Raw genomic sequence first — 18,035 nt, 5'->3', positions numbered from 1 at the left:
GTTTTCTTCTCTCTCTCTCTCTCTCTCGTTTTTTTTTCTTTGATGTGTTGTTGTTTTTGATGTGTTTTGGTTTTATGTGGACATTTGCGTCTTCCCTTTGCTGGCTGCATCGTGGCGGGTCACCTGCGTCTGTGCATAAGCACGGGCTGTGCGTCCATCTGCGCTGCCACGTGGTGTTTCGGTTTTTTTGTGCGACGACTAGGGATAGGGATGTTCTCCATTTTAAGCCGGTCACCCCCTCCTCCCCCATCCTTCACCCCCCCCCCCCCCCCCCAACTTAAGACGTGTGCTCATATATATATATTTGTTTTTTGAGTTTGGTGAGTGTCATTTGCGCTTTGCAGTTTTTTTTTGGTTCCACCCACGCATCCCGCGAAGGATGTTATTTGTGTGAATTGTACTGTTTTTCTCCTTGAGGCTTCTTCTGCTGTTGTTGGCAATGTCTGCATCTGACTCATCTCTGGCGTTGTGTTGTTCCCATATGCCGCCTGCCACACAATCATAACAATAACCACAACACTGTAGCCCTCAAAGTGCAAACTCCTGCAAGGGAAGGTGTGGAGTTGGCGGGACATGGTGAAATGACCGCTGCTGACGTGGTTATCCCTTTGCAAGAGGAATGCGCCGACAGCAGCCGCACTGATACGAGGCCGCACTACCGGTTTTTTTTTCTGAACAGCATTCTCTGCCGCACCGAGACCGCCGACGCTAGTTTCCGACCCTCCGACGTCTTCGTTGGGCGGGATCCCCCACCACGAGGCACGGCGACGCTCGGCGATGCCTCACGAATCGTTGACGACGCGACCGCACCCACTTTTTCCGCCGATGTGGATAGAGACTGTCCCATTTTCAACACCTTCGGTGTTTTATCGGGAGGTGTTCTTATTGACCCCAACACCCGATGCTTTGTGGACTTTGTGGACGACGCCGTGGTGGCCCCAGCCATGTCGCAGGCGACAGACGACGACAATGTGGCCCACTACGAGTCACTTGCGTACGCCAAAATCCGCGCTGAGGGTGCCATGTGTTTATGTTCCTCAATTGAGCCGTTGAATGCGCCCGGGACACGCGATACACCACTCTCCTGGCCACGTTCACTTCGGCTTGCGCAACCCGTCGACGCACGGGTTTTGGCGCTGCGTAACGTATACCGTGTGCTGCGACGCTGTGTGGCGGGGGCGCCGGTGGATCGCGAGACGCTAACATTTTTAGAGGTGTACCGCTGCCATCTAAAGAGCAAACGCCCGACAGCGCGGTTTATGACGGAAAACATCCCCTTTCGTTTTCAGCACGGTGGCAGGGCAGTTCTTCTTCAGCACCACAACGATGGCGATGATGATGGTGGTGAGGAGGAGGGGGAGCGGGAGTGCGAGGAGGTAGAGGCAAACGATAAGACGAGGAAGAGTGGCAATGGCGGCGGTGGCAGCGGTAGTCGTCGTAGTAGTAGTGAGGGGCGCCCCATTCCCACCGGTGGGTCGCCCTTCTCGGAGTTTCACACCTTCACGGGGCTTCCCAAGATGGCCTCCGTCAAACACGAGGAAAAGGTCGTGACCACGCCCGGACACGAGTACGCCATGCGCCTGGAAATGCGACTGCAGCGGCTGGTGCGACCGCAGCGCGACAACCTCTCGATTGGAAAACGCCCCCGGTGTCACCCCGAGGCGACGGAGTTTCAAACGCTTTGGTGGACGTTCCTTCGCTACGTTCCACTTATCCGCGTGTGCCCCTCCCCCGCACCCAACGCGGAGGGTCGCACGGAGTGGTACCTCGCCGACGACAGCGACGTAAAGTACAGGAATGAAGTGCTGGAGTTTGAGGCTGCACGGGCTGGCGGTGGCGGTCCACGGTGGAGCATCACTGCAATCGCCGATGCATGGGACTGGCTGCTCCGGCACGATCGCGAACGCCTGCTGCGACGCCTTGCGAGGCTTAAACGCTGCGTTGAAAAACTCCAGTTGTAACTTTTGACGAAATGCGCGCCACCACATACCACGTACGTGCGTCACTGAGGAACAATGGCATGGGCGAGGCGGAGGAAAAAGATGGCTCTGATAAGAAATAATATTTAAAACAAAAAAGGATGACATTATTAAACGAAACGATAGTTTTTCTTCTTGCTGTGGTTTAGCGTCTCTCTGCATATCAGCATCGCAGCAGTGTTGCTACAAATTGTGTGTGGCGTGTGGCATGGAGATAAAGTCGGGAAACGTAAATGGGGTGCAGAAAGACAGTTGGACTCGTGCGTGTGTGCTTTCCGCGTGGTTGTAGTTTTTGTCACTTGTGTGGGAAGTCTCTCTGCTACTTGCGTGTTGGTGGAGGTGGTGGATAGCCTGTGCCGTGCTTCCTCCTGCCTTCAAGTCCCGATGAAGTTTTTTTTTTTTCCCCCTTTCCACCCGTCGCCATATGGTTTGTGTGAAGCATACAGGAGACATAGCCTTACTTTTCTTCGTTTGCTTGTTTTTGACGGCGGTACAGCATCCGCAAGAAGAATCGTTTTTTTTTTTCTTCTTTGATTGTTTATTTAAGGAGGACGTGGCTGACGGAGTAGGTGTCTGTGTGCGCGCGCGTGTGATGTTGCAGCGGTGCTGGCTGCCACGCTGTCCTGTGCAGTACACCGCTCTTTCTGCTGCTGCTGGGCAGCTGAATGGGTTATTGGACCTTCGAGCAACAAAGCAACCCGTCCCAAGTGACGTTCTTAAGCAGTTTTTGCGAACAGACGTCATGCCGCTGCTGCGTGGGACCACTGTAGATCGACGCCATGACAGCTCCGAACTGCGTCGCCTTATGAGTCAGCTGCTCCGTGACTCTGCCTTTGCCGCCGTTGTGCTGCGTGCCCGTCCTGATGGCACCTACGTCAACGCCCTTGCGGAGTGCGTTAAGCACGACCACGAGCGCATGCAGTTCCTTCAAAAGATGACCTCCAATCAGGCTAGTCGGGTGATTGAGCACCTCTGCCGCGTTGGGGTGCGAGACTCCACCGTATATGCCCCGCTAGCGGCTCGCCTAGACTTTCATCTCCTTAAACCAGTGGGGAGGGCCATGTTTGCCTTGGCGGAGGAGGGAATGTACCAGGAGGTGGTCGCATACATCGTGCCTCTGTACTGCGGAGAGACATGGACGCTAACCTTCGACGGTGGGGTGGGGTACATAAACCAGTTGAACAAAAACTGTAATGTCTTTGATGCTGTGCGTCTCCTGCGTGTGCTCTCCAAGGCGGTTCGAGGTGTGGTAGAGCAGCAGCGGTTGGATGCGGCAAAGGGGGCGGTTTACCCGCTTCCAGTAGAAAGCATTCAGAAGCTGAGAACAAATCTAACGGCGTTTATTATTGATAACAGTGAGGTTCTTCGTGGAGGGCACTGGATTAACTTTACGCGCGCCATGGTGCATTTCCCACTGGAGTTCAAGACAATGAAGTACCTAGAGCGGCATCCCTCCGTGGTGCGGGTTCTGGATGCGCAGCGTCTGCCCCGCCGCGATGCCCGCCGCGGTCTTTCTGACACCGTTGACACCGATGACATGGCGGCACTTGGGTTAAATTGTGTCTTTGCCCCTGTTGAACAACCGCAGCAACATCCACAACAGCACATGGCGGGTGGGGATGAAACGAGGAAAAAGCCTTGCTTTGACGTCCCCTCTATTGATCTCACCAAGCTCCTTTCCATCATTGAGGATGTGCCAATTCCTAGGGCCCTTCAACAGCGCCGTCGTCAACTTGTTATCCGGGCAATTGTGGATGACATGAATAAGCTCCATTTTACCGATCTTGTGCGGTTTATTCATGCACTTCGTCGAGTGGAGGGTTCCACCGAATTTTCGTCGTCGTTGAATGCTGCAGTTGCAGCCGTTAGTCAAGTTCTGGAGCAGGGTCAAAAAAACGCCGCAGTATACATTCCGTATGATCGTCTTTTGAGCCTGGCTAACCTGCTTACGGCGTTCCGTGTAAAGAGTTGTAAGGGTTTTGTGAATTACCTTCTTTGCTTCCTCCCCACAGTGAACTTCATGACCGTGGGGGAGGCTACCTCGTTGATGAACGCGCTGGTCACCGTTGCAGAAGTGGACGGCGTGCAATTGTGTTCTTGCGTTGGGGGACAAATCTTGGATAAGGTGGGGCTCAGCCTTGAGGACGATCTCCCCGCCTTGGTGTTAGCGTACCCATTGCCGTGTGCGAAGCTACTACGTACCACGGTGATGTTAAGTGTGGCACCATCCTCTAGTGCCTTGCGACGCATATTTGGCAGCACGGAAGAGGCGTTGAAAGTGTCGCCTGCACTTCGAGAGGTGGGTGCCTCCGTCCTGTTTGACGTGGCCCGATCCTTGTACCATTTTTCGCGACTGAAGCCAGCCGACACCGACTGGACGGAAACCGTGTGGTGTAGAGGCATTGTGGGTGCTCTGATGCCCTTATTGACGCAATTCACCTCTGAATTTTATCAGGAGGTCCTTGCCGGCGAGGCTGGTGGACGATGGTCCACCTCCTACGTTCCCCTCGCGTGGCGCAGCGCAGCGGAGACTGTGTTTTCGTGGGTGGATGTGAATCTGGACACTGTCTCCCTGACCACGATGCAGCAGCGCATCGAAGCTGTCTACCCGTTTTGTCGCCAAATCGCAACGATGGCTGTGGGCGTTGCAGAGACGCAGCGGCAGATGCTTTTGAAGCACCCCACGGCCGAGCCGCTTGCCTTCTCGTGCAATGCCATTGTTCACATGTTGTCCTTCCTGCTTGTTCTTGAGCACATGCTGTACCATGGGACCTGGCAGGCGGAGCTTGACAGCGGCGGCTGCGCCGCTGCGAGAGTAAAGAAGAAGATTCAGGCAATGAAGGCGGATTACGTCACGAGTCTCTCGACTCCGGTGTGTAAGGACGAACAGGGAGGCGATGTGACTGCGCTTGTGCTCATTCGTCGTTTATTCTCGTGCGGGGGATTATGTGACCAATCACCTCCCCTCTTGGACCGCAGCAGCATCCTTGAGATCACTACAAACCTTCCCTTTTCCGTCTCACTCGTGGTGAGTCAAGGGCCGATCAATGAACTGTTCTGCGAGCAGGCCGCTGCGGCTGTAGTTGGCGTCGATGCTTGAAAGGAAGGTATAGCTCGCAAGAAGAAAAAAAGGTGAAGAAAAGGAAACAGAAGGCGTAAAAAGAAAAAGAGTGGTGGAGGGGCGGCCTGCTGTGCGGGGAGGGGAGGGGGGGGGGGGGGGGCGATGATGAAGTGGTGCGTGTACCCACGCTGTTTCTTTTCCGACCGAGTGGAGTGGTGGGGATATATTGAAGGTATCGGTAAGATTTTCTGCTGGAGTTGGTTGTTTGAAGAAAATCGGAAAGCGAGAGGGAACGAGAATCCCAAAAGCACACACACACACACACAAGTAAAAAAAAAAAAAGAAATAAAAAGAGAGACGGCGTGCGGCAGCGGGCCCATTCAATGTATTTACACGTCTGTGTGTCTGTGGGTGCGTTTGTCTATTCCACTTTTTTTTTGTTTACTTTGTTGGTGTCTGTGTGAGTGGGTGTGGCTCCACACTGGATCCGCTGCTCTTTCCGCAGTCGCAAGGGCTGCAGGTAATTAGAAGGGCCGCAGCCCGTAGTTCGTGGCGTTCTACTGTTGATGTAGGTTGCCCGCAGTGTTGCTGCTGAGTGATTCCCGTCGCATAAAGTGGTGCAGGTGGGGAGGAGGATCATGTCGTGCCAGGCATTCTCTGAACAGCGGGCGTCGAGTGCCGATCGTGTCAGTCGTCTCTCGCAGCGGTTGCGTTCCGGCGCCATTGCGATGTCGCGCTCGGCCATCACACAAACAGATTTGCTGGTTGACAGAATCGTCGACGTTGGCGAGGGGGGGGCGGCAAACTTCTTTGAGCAGCTTTTGGCTCGGCTCGAGCAGCACGGCGTTCGGCGGTGCCGCGAGGGCGACGAGGCTGCAACGAACCTTGACAGCGGTAACTCACCTCATGAGACGCCAGCGGTGGGGCACCGCTCTGTGGATGCGTCGTTGCAGTTAGCGGCGGCGGTTGCACACGGGGCGGAGGATGCCCGTGCGCCGTACTACTATATGTGTGTCCCTTGTGAAGTGCGGCTGACGGCAACCGCGACGACCGCCGCAACCCTCGCAATGCTTGAGGACGCCCACCACCACTGCTCCTCCGCGGAGCATCGGAGGATTGCGTCTTGGATGGGCGAGCCTGACATTGACTGTACGCTGCAAAACGCACTGGAGATGGACCCCACGGGGTATGCTCGGATCCACGTCAACGGGGTTCCCATGCTGCTTTCTCGGCGCCCTGGGGGAGGGGATATGTTCTTCCCCCTTCCGCACGAGGTGCAGGATCACGAGCGCACGGCACCTGCAGGCATGGATGGGCGCTTGTTCGCCACTCAACCACAAACCGAGGTCTGGCACCATCCGCTGCGGTCCGTCTACACTGGAGCCAGGCAGCTGTTGTACAGAGACGATGATTTTCGACCAAGGCGCAAAAACAAGGGAAAACAACACCAACGGCTTCGTTGCCATTTCAATGTGCACCATATCCCTATGGATAGCTATGAAGCAGAGAGTTTTCTGGGAGGCCCAACGGTGCCGGCCATTTTTGAGGTCACGCGGCAACGTTTGCCAAAGGTCAGTAAAGAGGGTGGCGTGGAAGACGGCGGGTACCGCAGCGAGTATGTCGTCTCGGATAAACCTTGCATGGTGTGGAGCGATTCCATGCAAACCGAATTGAGCTCACTGGTTGTGAGGCATGATGGCATGTATCGCATCGCGCTCCTACGTGCAAGTGAAGCGACGAGATGGCTGTCTGAGGCGCCTCCGACAGATGGTTCAAGTCAGGGTCACGACGCAGGCGGTGAAAGTCATAGCCAGGTGCTCACCGTTGAGGCACTGAGTCAGGTTTGTGCCGCACCAACGTTTAACCGTGTCTTTAAGGACTTGAATACGTCGGGTGTGGGTTCAAGTGATGCGTTTACGCGCTCAGACGTTTCCTCGGAGGCGAGCAGTTGATGGTGCATACGTATGTAAAAACAAACATGTCCTTTTTTCTTTGTTGTTGTTGTGTCGCCTCTGCGTCTTCTCCAGGTTGTTTGTAGAATCGAGTGCTGGAAGGCAGCAAGGGGAACAGGTAAAACAAGGACATGTGGTGAACGTATAACTGGACAGGGTAGAAGCGCGAGTGTGTGGTGGAAGCTAAAAAATAAAAATAAACCTATGAGTGGGAGAGGCATTATTGGAAGACGCTTTCCAAGGTTTATTGCCCTGGGGGTGATGTGTGTGTTATTTCTCTATCCCACTCGCTTTCGCGCTTGTTTGTGTTTCGCCTGCTTTCGCCTTGTAAGGAGGTCCGTAGAATTCCTCAATTTAAGACGGCAATGGAAGATAAATCGTTCGTTGACTGCAACATGCGGCTGGTGACCATTCCGTTTGGTATCAACGGTCTAGAGTGTTACGGTGGCGAAGTCGGTATGACCCGGCCGCACCTAATTAGCCCGCTGTCGATGCCGGGAGCGGTTAGGGCCGGGGCACGTGGGGTGCAGGAATTGAGCCTCAGGGGAAGCCAGGAGATCTGCAAGGCGGAGAAATCGCTGGTTATGATTTCGCTGCACAACCGGGGGCGGCTGCTCGTCTGGGACGCCGACGCGCTGGAGGTGGTGGCGATGTGCAACCACAACGGCTGCTCCGTCGTGCAGTGTGTCGTCACGGCAACGTACTTATATGTACGGGTGGAAAATGGACGCGATCACACCGACGCAGACACGCAGGTGTACGTTTGGGACGCCAAGGCGTTTACGCTTGTGCGCCGGCTCTCCTCCCACGAGGCGCGTGTGACTTCCATTGCGGTGAGTGATGAAAACGACTTACGGCTTGCGACGGCCAGTTTGGATAACTCCGTGCATATCTGGGACCTGCAAAAAAGTGTTACGGGACCACTAAAACGGATCGCGCTCAATGGCACCGGTCTGGTCTCGCTCTACTCGCATGGATTGATCTTGGGTAGCTCCTCCAACAACACAATGATGGTGTGGAACGCAGAAACAGGGGCAGAGTTGAAGAGGCACAAGGAGGCTGAAGCCACTGTCACCGTGGTACGTTGGCGACATGCGCCCAGTCGCATCATACAGAGTGGCGCATCCAAATACGAAAACTTTTCCTCGCTGTTAATTGGATATAGCAACGGTTTTATTAAGGAATGGACCTTCGATGCAAACGCAACGGTGCTCATGACACCCAAGTGGGGCAACAAAGTGCACAAGGCCCACGTCACGGACCTCTGCAGTGACGATGATGCTGTACTAAGCTGCAGCACATTTGATGGTGCATTCTTGCTGCTGCAGTCGCAGGGCCACGTGGCCCCATTGGTGTCCTACGGAGTTCGCATCGTGGTACTTGATTCATACGCCAAAAATGCAGTAGTTGGGGTCGATAATGGCTCCATTAAAATTTTCCACTATCGTGACTTTTTGGAGGGACACGGTCAACCGTATCTTCTCTCCTCCTTTTGTCCACATTCAAGCGGCATCACGGGCCTGTTTCTGCAGCTACGCGATAATTTTACCTGGGATCGCATCATCTGTGCTGGCGCTGACGGGACCGTGGTATTTCTGGACTACACACGCGCCCGCGGTTCTCGCTTGATGCGGGGATTGAATGCGAGTTCGGTGGATGCCATTCCGGGGGGCGAGGCGATTCTTGCACCATTGGGGACAGGTGGAGGCATCCGCCTCTTCAACCCCGTCGACCTTATCCCTGTCCCGCAGGAACACGAGTTGAAAACATCGCACGTAGTCACGGCGCTGCGGTGGGTGGCGTCTACTTTTAAAGTTTTGGTGGGCTGTGAAAACGGGAGCATGATGTTATTTGAATGCGTCATGGGTGAGCCGTGTTCTCCGTCATTTCACATGTTAGAGGAGAGAAACGTTTCACCCTACTTCCCACGATGCTTTTTCTGCAGTCAGCCGGATGGCCGCCTGGCTGTGGCAAATTTGCAGCGGGATCAATTTGCAGGGAAGGGGGCATTTTTGGTTTTGGATCCAATAGCGGCGGATTTATCCTACCCGATTCATCCACTGACGCCAATGTTTCCCCTCCGCAGCAGCATTTTCACCTTCACTTCTTCGGAAATATATGATTACACTGTGGTTGTGCAGTTGCGGGATGGCATGATGATGCAGTACGTGGGAGATTCCATTAGAAAAACGTTGCCTGTCCTTCTGCGTACGCTGGTGAGTTCGCTATTGAGTAACGTGTTTCAGAAGGAGTCCACAGGTTTTTTGATCTTTCCCAGCAATTACATCTTGAAGTGCATGCCCACTGGGGGTGGGAAATTGAACTTTGTGCTCACGTACGCGGAGGGCACTGTGCTTCACCAGATGGCGTTTGGTGTCGAACACGATTGCCCGGTGAACCGCTACGTGTTCTGCAAAAGTGAGGAGTTCGATTTTTCAGGGTCCCTGTCCTCCGATGGAGACGATGTGCTGACGCTGGAGGCTATTGGACAGGGTGAGATGGCAATGGCGATACTGCGCGACAATCCTGTGGTTGATATTATTGATAATGGTGGAAAATACATTTACCGTATCCTCAACACTGGGTGTGTGTGGAAATGTCAAGCATCCCCTCGTCGGAGGCGCTCACGCGGCTTTTGCATTGGCTCCTCCACCTCGAACACCAATGTTTCGTATGCCCCGACTTCCTCTCCGTACGCCTGCACAGCCAGCTTTTGCGCCGAGGCGCACTACCTCGCTATTGGCTACCGAGATGGATTGGTGCAGTTGTTTGATACCACGCAGCAGACAATATTTGCACGGTTTAAGGTGCATACTTCAATGGTGGACTGTTTGTGGTCGTTTCCCAGTGTTGTGGTATCGTCCTCGGTGGAAAACGTGTTGCACGCCGGCAGGGTACTTCCACGTGTGATTTTTGACGACTGCAGCAGCAGCTGTTGGTCGCCCTCAGAGGGTTCCTTGTTGTTGCAGCGAACATCCACCAGTGTTTCTGCAGTGGAGCAGTAGTGGGAGGCTCTACGACAGTCTCTCTCTCTCTCTCTCTGTGTGTGTGTGTGTGTGTGTGTTTGGGGGAAGGAATCCGTCTGGGGGAGGACACCGCACCGTTATCTTTTTTATATTTGTGGTGCTGTCACCAGAAGGGTGCTAGCACCTCCCCTAGTGAAGGAAATAAAAAGCCATAGTCGTAATGACGAGTGTGGATTAGAAGTCTAGAAGTGTAGGAAGAACTACGGCTACCTTTTTTTTTTTGTTTTTATTCTTGTTTTTGTTGTTGTTTTTTTTTTGTGCGTGTGATCATGTGTTTTCTGCGCTTTTGACAGTGTGAATTTCTTCCCCCGCAAGCAAGAGAGGGGAGGGTGCGGAGCAGGTGAACGGTATGGGGGCTGCGTCATGTCATGTGGGTGTCTGTGCAAGCGCAGTGTTGTTTTCATATCCGCTGCGCTTCTTCTTAAACTGCATGCCGTGCGGGAAACAGAGAACCGAGTGTCGCTGGCAGACGACGAAGGTGTGGCTGTCGACAGCGGATAAAAATAGCCGGAAGGAAGGAAGCAAGGAAAGGGGGGTAGACGTAAGGAAAATCCGAGTGCGGAGGAAGGTGCTGCTGAAAGTAATTGAGGAAAAAAAAGGGGCGTGGTGCAGCTGCACACACACACACATACAGAGAGAGAAAGAGAAAGCGCCAGTGAGTGAGAGTCCGGCGGAATGGCGTACACGCAGTCCCAGAGCATGAAGAAGGAGTTTGCGCTTCCAATGGTGCCTGGCATGACATGTGGAGAGGAGATGCTGCGACGGAATTACCATCGCGTGCAAATTCACGGGGAGAAGTATGATACGATCACCTCCACCAAAAGCGTGCCCATTGATATGACTAGAAGCAATATGGAGAAAATGTCCACTGCCTTCACGGCTGGCGATGGCACACTTGCCAACGCCACGGAGTCCGGGCGGTGGGATGCCAGCCGCCGGAAGAGCAACAAGACGGACCTCAGTGGACGGGTGCTGCGCTTTTACGGTTACACGAAGGAGCAGGTACCGGAGAGTGCTGTAGAGCGGGAACGTGTGCGCAAGGTTGTGCTCAACGTTTTCTTGGAGGACAACACCATGAGTGTGACAGAGCAGAGCCCGGATAACTCGGGGTTTGCCTTCCCCCTGGCGCTTAAGCGTCACATTGTCCCCATGCACGATGGCACACCCATCACCTTTGCCCATTTCCGCGTGGGGGACACAATCACGTTCTACGGTCGCACGTACAGGTTGTACGACGCTGACAAATTTACCCGCGATTTCTTCAAGGAGGGAGGCGTGGAGCTCGAACCCGCGCAGGAGGTGCCAATTGACGCCTTTACTCTACAGCGTAATCGCCCCATAGCGAAGGCGCACGACGTGCGCTCCGTGGCGGCAGACAGCCCGTTAAACATTACCCTGTTGCCGGAGCAGGTGCGGGCGGCGCAGCAGTTTCTGGAGCACGACGGCGAAGTGTTACGCTGTGACTGCATCTGGGATGACACAGAGGCACTCCACGGCGTAAAGCACTTTTTTACCCTTTACTACTTTCTTGCGGATGGCAGCATCGCCGTGGTGGAGAAGGACTTCCCCAACAGTGGCCGAGACCCGTTTCCGCGGTACTTCCGTCGGCAGCGTGTGGCAAAGCCAACGGGGGATGGCAAGTTTGACCCGCAGACGTTGGGATCCAACGCGTTCAGAGAGGTCAAAAAATCGGTGTACTATACCGATGATGATATTCGCATCGGAAATGTCCTGCACCTCTACGGCCGTCCTGTGCTTATTTGCGGCTACGACGAGTTCACACGGAACCACCTGCGCAAGAAATTTGGCGTCACCGCGTACGAGCCGATACCGGGAGGGAAGAAGCCACCGACGGTTCCCGTTGGCTGTCAGAGGCGTGAGAAGACGGCTCAGGAGTTGGAGGAGATGCAGGAACGCAAGCGTACAGAAAGCCGCCTGCGCAAATTTGCCGATGGCGTGGTAAAATTTCTTATGCGCCTTGACAATGCCAAGTACGACGACGAAATTCGTCGGTTTGTCTTGGCCGTATATCCGGCCGATAACACCATCTCCATTTTTGAGCCTGTGCAGCGGAACAGCGGCATTGTGGGGGGAAGATTTCTCCAGCGTCAATGCTGTAGGCGCCCTGATGGGGAGTTTTACAAGGCACACGACTTTTTTGTTGGGGCCCACGTAAACATCAACGGTTTTCCGTTTGTTGTGCTTGCCTCAGATGAACGGTCGCTGAACTATATGGAGACAAACTCACAGGAGTTCAATCGCTCGGACATTAACCGCATCGTGCGAAAGCTTCGTGCGATGCTTACAAGCAAGCAAACCGGTCTTGTTGAGGCCTTCCGCGAGGCAGACGAAGTGAACAAAGGCGGACTTCAGATGGAAGTATTCCTGGAGATTATGCGAAGGCTTCAATTGGACATCTCCGAGCAGGAGATTCTGAGCATTCTGCGCTACTTTGACAAGCACGATGAGTCGTATGTCTCCTATGAAGAGTTCGTGGCACGTGTGATGCCGGATGGGGGCGTTGTTGCCTCTGATGACCGCCCGTGGGAAGTGATTGACAAGGAGAGCGCCGAAAAGGAGTCAGTCGCATTTGTGATGGACCCAAGAATTGACGAGCAAAAGCGTACACGGGCTGAGGAGACCGCTTTGGCAGCGCGTGGGGCGGCAGAGTTGCTAGTGCTCTACGATCAGCGCAGGCAGCTTGTGCTGAAGGAATTTCGCGCCGTGGCGGATTACTCCACGGAAAGCATCATTGGACCAAACGAGTTTAAGATGTGTGTGCGGAAGAAGCTGCAGATGAGGAGTATGTCCGACGCTGAGCTTAACGCGCTTTGCGCAAAACTGTTTCCAAAGGACCTGCCGCGGCTCAGCCTGGAGGAGCTAATTCGCTTGTTTAACGGCACGTCCTCTCTGCCGCGAAACCTGTGCGAGATAAAGCAGGGTGTCTCCCGCTAGACTCGCCGTGCGGCTGAAGTGAGACCTGAATGGGGGATAAGAGGCAGAGTAGGAAGTGCTCGGTGTCCGGGAAGGCTGACACGGACGAGGAGGAACAGACGAGCGGGAGGAATAAGAACAAGCGTCCGTCGCACCGCACAACCTTTTATTTATTTACTTTTGTGATTGCCTTGGGCGCCACCTGCTTTGCTCCTGTTTGTTTGTTTGTTTGTTTGTGTGTGTGGGGGGGGGGGGGAGAGAAGGGGGTGTCTCTGCCACGCGGGCGGCGTCTCTCTGAGCATTTCTTCGTCACTGTGCGTTTTCTTTTCCCGTTCATTTACCCTCCGCATTGCGCCTCTCTTCGGCCGCAACGCGCATGTATAGAATGTGGCGCTTAGATGCGCCAGGGTGGTGCAACAACAGCCACATAAAAGAGGTATGGAAACAAGGAAGAGATGCTCTTTCCATCCCCCTGGCCGCTGCCTCTGTGTCAGTGGGTGGGTGGGTATGTGTGTTCATGTCCCTCCTCCTCTTTCTTGGATGTCCAGTAGAAAGCGGGGCAAAGTTATTATATCTTTTGGAAGGCACTGAATGATGATGTCGTAGGGGAAGGGTGGGGTGGTTTGTTTGTTTGTTTTGCGCCTGTTTGGTGGCATCATTGCGGCAGTTGTGTGCGTTTGCCTCTCATGTGGTACTTTCTTACTTTCTTTGTTTCTTACTCTGTCGGTACGTGTCTCTTTCGCTGTGTGTGCGTGAGTTACCCATGCGTGCTGTGAAGGTTGCAAGCATGAAACACGTTGTTATTTTTGTGGCAGTCGCTTTGATGTTTGCTGCTGCTTTCGTCGCCAGTGCCCGCACTGAAGAGGAGTGCCATCAACTTGGGTTCAACCGGGCCGAAGTGAAGTGTCACCACTGCCCGTCGCTGCTGGAGCACACTGGAAGCGCGGAACTGGAGCAGGAATGTCTCTCGTGCTGCGCCGCTGACGATCAGATGCCGCGTCGCACCTACGCCCGCGCCCGCATCGAGCAGATGGGTATCTCGTACCTCATTGAAGAAACGCGCGGTGAGCTTGGCATGTTTTACAAGAGATTCAAGGATAAGTTTGGCAACCGCGTGCGGTTTGTTGAGGCTCGCTTGTTCTACGGGCCGCGTCTTGTACTAGAGGATGACAACGGCGGGGAGGAGCTGGAGATGAACATCATGGGCTGGACGAAGGACACCCTGCACGACTACCTGGTGCAGGCCCTGGGCATGGCGCCGCGGAAGGAGGAGCCATAATGTGTGAGTGGGCGCCCACCCACACAAATGCACCTCCGCTGCATCTGTTCGCGTTTGTTCTCATCTTGTTTCACGGATGCCCTCTCCTCAATATGTGTGTGTCTGTGTGTGTGTGCTGCTGATGCTGCTGATACTGCTTATGGGGCTGTCATTCCCTTTGTTCTCCTCTCCCCTACTTGCTGGAAAGACGCTCTCCTGGTTTTGAGACCATTTGCTTGTTAGGGCATAGGAAATACAGCTGGACCCCCATCGCCTCCCTCTGCAGCACGCGTGAAAGTCACGGACATACCACCAAGCCAACACACAGAGCTGTAATATACATAACATATATATATATATATATATATACTCCTACAGTGGAGCGGGACTGGGAGAACTTGGCGTGAGGGAAGCAAATAAAGGTGTGTTGTTTGTTTGTTTGTTTGTTGTTTTTTGTTTTTTCGTCTTTCTAAATAATATAAGCAATAAACCAAACGGAAGGCATCAAGCTACGCGCACACCTACATATATATAACCTGCAACGATGATGCGGCGTGCCCTCCGCCAGGAGCTTCACGCTCTTTTTTTGAGCAGTTCTTTTCGGTCGTACACCGACGCCAAGACAATTCGTACGCCAACCCAATTCGATCAGCTGCTTGACGCGCAGAACGAGGCGTACGTGAATGGGCTGTTGCAGCAGTACAAGAGGGACCCCACGCTGGTGGCGCAAAGCTGGATTCCGGTGCTGGAGAACCTGGAGAATGCGCCCCTCGAGATGCCGCTTGTCTCTAGCTTCCATCGTCCCAATCCGGCGCTGACGCTAACAGAGCGAGAACGGATTAAAAACATGAGCCTCTCATGGATGATTCGATCATTTGAAAGAAAAGGGCATTACGTCGCCAACGTAAACCCGCTTCAAGGCGTGGAAGGAGGGCCCTCGTATCCTATTGACCCATCCTCCCTGGACCCGTCAAGTTTTGGTTTTACGGAGGCGGATCTTGAGGAAGTTTTCTACGTCGCGTTGAGCCGCAACTTGGAGGCGACCTTTGTGAGCAGCGATAGAGGGCACAGGCTAAAAAGCATTGTGGAGCATCTGCGACGCATGTACTGCGGCAGCATTGGCTTTGAATTTATTCCCACCGGAACACTTGATGTGGAAGACTGGTTTCGTCAGGAGAGCCTGAACACGCTGATCCCGCTGGAGCGGCACGATCGTCTGAACATCTTCGAGGACGTTGTACACAGCTGCGGGTTTGAGCAGTTTTTGCATCTGAAGTACGGCACCCAGCAGCGCTTTGGCATTGATGGTGCTGAGGCACTGATTCCAGCGATGCGGGCGATGATTCAGACAGCCTACAACAACGGCGTCAGATCCTGTACGCTCGGCATGGCGCACCGCGGCCGCCTCAACGTGCTGTCGAATGTACTGCAGAAGCCGCTGACGGCCATCTTCTGTGAGTTTGAGGGAAAGGTACCGAAGGATAAGGCACCCAGCATTGGCGATGTGAAGTACCACTTGGGGCTTCGCAAGCGTGTTAAGCTGCGCAACGGTGGATTTATGGATCTTGATCTTTTGCCCAATCCCTCCCATCTGGAGGCGGTGAATCCGCTTGTCATTGGCAAGGCCCGTGCCCGGCAGTTCTACGAAAAAGACACGGACTACACGGCGGTGCTCCCTATCCTCATCCATGGGGATGCCTCCATCATGGGCCAGGGATGCTGCTACGAGACGGTGGGCCTTTCAAGTCTGGAAAACTACAATGTCGGCGGCACAATCCACATTATTGTGAATAACCAAATTGGTTTCACAGCCATCCCCGAGCAAAGCCGCAGTAGTATTTACTGTAGCGATTTATCCAAGGTGACTAATACCCCTGTTTTACATGTCAATGGCGACAATGTGGAGGCGTGCGTCCGCGCAGGTCGCATTGCGGCTCTTTTCCGCCAGAGTTTTCACAGGGATATTATTATTGATCTGGTCTGCTACCGCCGCAATGGCCACAATGAGGCCGATTTTCCTGATTTCACGCAACCGCAGCTGTACAAATACATCCGTAAGCATCCCATTTTGGTGGATATATATGCCAAGCAACTCGTTTCAGAGGGTGTTCTTACAGAGGATACCGTAAAGTTTAAAAAGAATGAATACAATTCACAACTGCGTCAGGCGATGGATTCCGCGCAAAGTTCACAGGACTTTGTTACAATCTTGCCGCACTTTCGACTGGCCTCAGAGAATCAGGCAGAGATGCTGGAATTGCAGGAGGATGAAGAGGAAGACCTTCCAATGGCGGTTGAAACAGGCGTGGAGATGGATACGCTTCACAAGGTTGGTATTCACATTACCACGGTCCCAGCCGCCGTCAGGAGGACGCACCCCGTGCTGCACCGCACGTATGCCTCTCGAAAGAAGGCAATTGAATCCGGTGACGGTGTGGAGTGGTGCTTGGGGGAACTGTTGGCGTTTGGAACGTTGGCGCTTGAAGGCGTAGGTGTGCGTCTCTCAGGTGAAGACGTGGAACGCGGTACTTTTACGCAACGGCATGCGGTGGTCACGGACCAGCAGACAAACTTAAAGTACACCCCTGTGGCCACCATATCGGAAAAGCAAGCGCCAGTGACGATTTGTAACAGCAGCCTGTCCGAGTTGGGGGTCTGTGGGTTTGAATGCGGATATAACATAGAGGATCCATCCAACCTATGCATGTGGGAGGCCCAGTTTGGTGACTTTGCCAATGGGGCTCAGGTGATTATTGATCAATTCATCTCCTGTGGGGAGGAAAAGTGGGACATGAAATCCAGTATTGTATTGTCGCTTCCACACGGTTATTCTGGCGCTGGGGCAGAGCACAGCTCTGCCCGCATTGAGCGTTACCTGCAGCTGTGCAGTGACACAGACGTGGTTCCTGCCAACTTCCGTCAGGCTTCTCCTGCGCGTATGATGGAAGCACGCATTCAAAAGTACAACTGGCAAGTCTGCTACCCCAGCACGCCCGCCAACTACTTCCACATGCTCCGCCGCCAGGTGGTACGGGAGGGTGTGAAGCCTCTCGTCTTTTTCTTCTCCAAGGCCCGACTGCGTCCCCCGAATGTGTCCTCGCTGAAGGAGATGGAAAAGGGGACGTCCTTCTTGCCGGTTATTGACACCGCCGAGAGGAGCGACGTTGTGCCACGCAAGGTACTCTTCTGCTCAGGTCAGATTGAGAGCATTGTGCATGATCGTCGCCAAAAGCTTCGTGAAGCCACCCCCGGCGTACACGAGGACGTGGTGCTGGTGAAGGTGGAGCAACTTTCCCCCTTCCCATGGGAGCAGGTCGCCGATGTCTTGGAAAAGTACCACCGCCGCAATCCAAACGTTGAGTTTGCGTGGCTGCAGGAGGAACCCAAAAACATGGGGGCATGGGCTTACGTACGCCTACGCTTCCAGAGTCTCATGCGCCACCTCGGTCTCACGACACCTGAGAGTTTCTTGAAGTACATTGGACGACCGGCGGCGGCGGCACCATCTACGGGTTACGGCGCCGTTCATGTGGAGGAGGAGAAGGAACTCGTTGCCCAAGCATTGGCGTAGTGCCACTAAACCAAAGAAGGAGGGTGCTACAGGTGTGTGTGTGGTGGATATATATATATATAATATATGTCTGCGATTTTTATTTCTGTGTTTTTGTTGGCGCTTTTTTTTTTTAACAGGTTGAAAGAAGGAAGAGGGAGAAAAAAAAAAAAAAAGCAATGGAAGTGAAATGAGATGCAACCATTTCTATTCCGAGAGACAACGGAAAGAAGGAGCTAAACCAACAACAACAGCAGGAAGAAAAAATCACAAAA

At 53.7% G+C, this 18,035-nt stretch overlaps 7 protein-coding genes across 7 annotated transcripts, besides 18 other annotated features; all 7 read left to right on the top strand.

Annotated features, from left to right (window-relative positions):
• Positions 1-4: 4 nt before the first annotated feature.
• Positions 5-27: a microsatellite.
• A 207-nt stretch (positions 28-234) lies between these two features.
• Positions 235-274: a sequence feature (G-rich).
• A 307-nt stretch (positions 275-581) lies between these two features.
• On the top strand, positions 582-1,961 carry TraAM80_05031 (uncharacterized protein; the record flags this gene model as incomplete). The annotated part of the gene is made up of 1 exon (XM_029381926.1): positions 582-1,961. One exon carries the CDS (start codon positions 582-584, stop codon positions 1,959-1,961), a length of 1,380 nt encoding a protein of 459 aa, XP_029238364.1.
• A 610-nt stretch (positions 1,962-2,571) lies between these two features.
• Positions 2,572-5,079, top strand: TraAM80_05030 (uncharacterized protein; the record flags this gene model as incomplete). The annotated part of the gene is made up of 1 exon (XM_029381925.1): positions 2,572-5,079. One exon carries the CDS (start codon positions 2,572-2,574, stop codon positions 5,077-5,079), a length of 2,508 nt encoding a protein of 835 aa, XP_029238363.1.
• An 18-nt stretch (positions 5,080-5,097) lies between these two features.
• Positions 5,098-5,149: a microsatellite.
• Positions 5,150-5,174: 25 nt separating this feature from the next.
• Positions 5,175-5,200: a microsatellite.
• A 148-nt stretch (positions 5,201-5,348) lies between these two features.
• Positions 5,349-5,366: a microsatellite.
• A 3-nt stretch (positions 5,367-5,369) lies between these two features.
• Positions 5,370-5,392: a microsatellite.
• Positions 5,393-5,678: 286 nt separating this feature from the next.
• On the top strand, positions 5,679-6,992 carry TraAM80_05029 (uncharacterized protein; the record flags this gene model as incomplete). Its single annotated transcript, XM_029381924.1, has 1 exon — positions 5,679-6,992. The coding sequence occupies one exon, from the start codon at positions 5,679-5,681 to the stop codon at positions 6,990-6,992; it is 1,314 nt and encodes a 437-aa protein (XP_029238362.1).
• Positions 6,993-7,357: 365 nt separating this feature from the next.
• TraAM80_05028 (uncharacterized protein) lies at positions 7,358-9,997 on the top strand (the record flags this gene model as incomplete). Its single annotated transcript, XM_029381923.1, has 1 exon — positions 7,358-9,997. The coding sequence occupies one exon, from the start codon at positions 7,358-7,360 to the stop codon at positions 9,995-9,997; it is 2,640 nt and encodes an 879-aa protein (XP_029238361.1).
• An 18-nt stretch (positions 9,998-10,015) lies between these two features.
• Positions 10,016-10,034: a microsatellite.
• Positions 10,034-10,059: a microsatellite.
• A 170-nt stretch (positions 10,060-10,229) lies between these two features.
• Positions 10,230-10,277: a microsatellite.
• A 250-nt stretch (positions 10,278-10,527) lies between these two features.
• Positions 10,528-10,567: a microsatellite.
• An 83-nt stretch (positions 10,568-10,650) lies between these two features.
• Positions 10,651-10,684: a microsatellite.
• Positions 10,685-10,693: 9 nt separating this feature from the next.
• TraAM80_05027 (uncharacterized protein) lies at positions 10,694-12,973 on the top strand (the record flags this gene model as incomplete). The annotated part of the gene is made up of 1 exon (XM_029381922.1): positions 10,694-12,973. The coding sequence occupies one exon, from the start codon at positions 10,694-10,696 to the stop codon at positions 12,971-12,973; it is 2,280 nt and encodes a 759-aa protein (XP_029238360.1).
• A 193-nt stretch (positions 12,974-13,166) lies between these two features.
• Positions 13,167-13,196: a microsatellite.
• A 450-nt stretch (positions 13,197-13,646) lies between these two features.
• Positions 13,647-13,672: a microsatellite.
• Positions 13,673-13,715: 43 nt separating this feature from the next.
• TraAM80_05026 (uncharacterized protein) lies at positions 13,716-14,231 on the top strand (the record flags this gene model as incomplete). Its single annotated transcript, XM_029381921.1, has 1 exon — positions 13,716-14,231. One exon carries the CDS (start codon positions 13,716-13,718, stop codon positions 14,229-14,231), a length of 516 nt encoding a protein of 171 aa, XP_029238359.1.
• Positions 14,232-14,324: 93 nt separating this feature from the next.
• Positions 14,325-14,346: a microsatellite.
• Positions 14,345-14,369: a microsatellite.
• Positions 14,370-14,545: 176 nt separating this feature from the next.
• Positions 14,546-14,579: a microsatellite.
• Positions 14,580-14,637: 58 nt separating this feature from the next.
• Positions 14,638-14,669: a microsatellite.
• An 85-nt stretch (positions 14,670-14,754) lies between these two features.
• Positions 14,755-17,781, top strand: TraAM80_05025 (oxoglutarate dehydrogenase (succinyl-transferring); the record flags this gene model as incomplete). Its single annotated transcript, XM_029381920.1, has 1 exon — positions 14,755-17,781. One exon carries the CDS (start codon positions 14,755-14,757, stop codon positions 17,779-17,781), a length of 3,027 nt encoding a protein of 1,008 aa, XP_029238358.1.
• Positions 17,782-17,828: 47 nt separating this feature from the next.
• Positions 17,829-17,849: a microsatellite.
• Between the last annotated feature and the right edge of the window lie 186 nt (positions 17,850-18,035).

This window comes from Trypanosoma rangeli (assembly GCF_003719475.1).
Source record: "Trypanosoma rangeli strain AM80 chromosome Unknown Tra_15.4_contig_00156, whole genome shotgun sequence".
In the NCBI taxonomy this organism is placed as follows: domain Eukaryota; phylum Euglenozoa; class Kinetoplastea; order Trypanosomatida; family Trypanosomatidae; genus Trypanosoma; species Trypanosoma rangeli.
The sequence above is the reverse complement of the archived record's forward strand: the minus strand, read 5'-3'. Positions and strand labels throughout refer to the sequence as shown.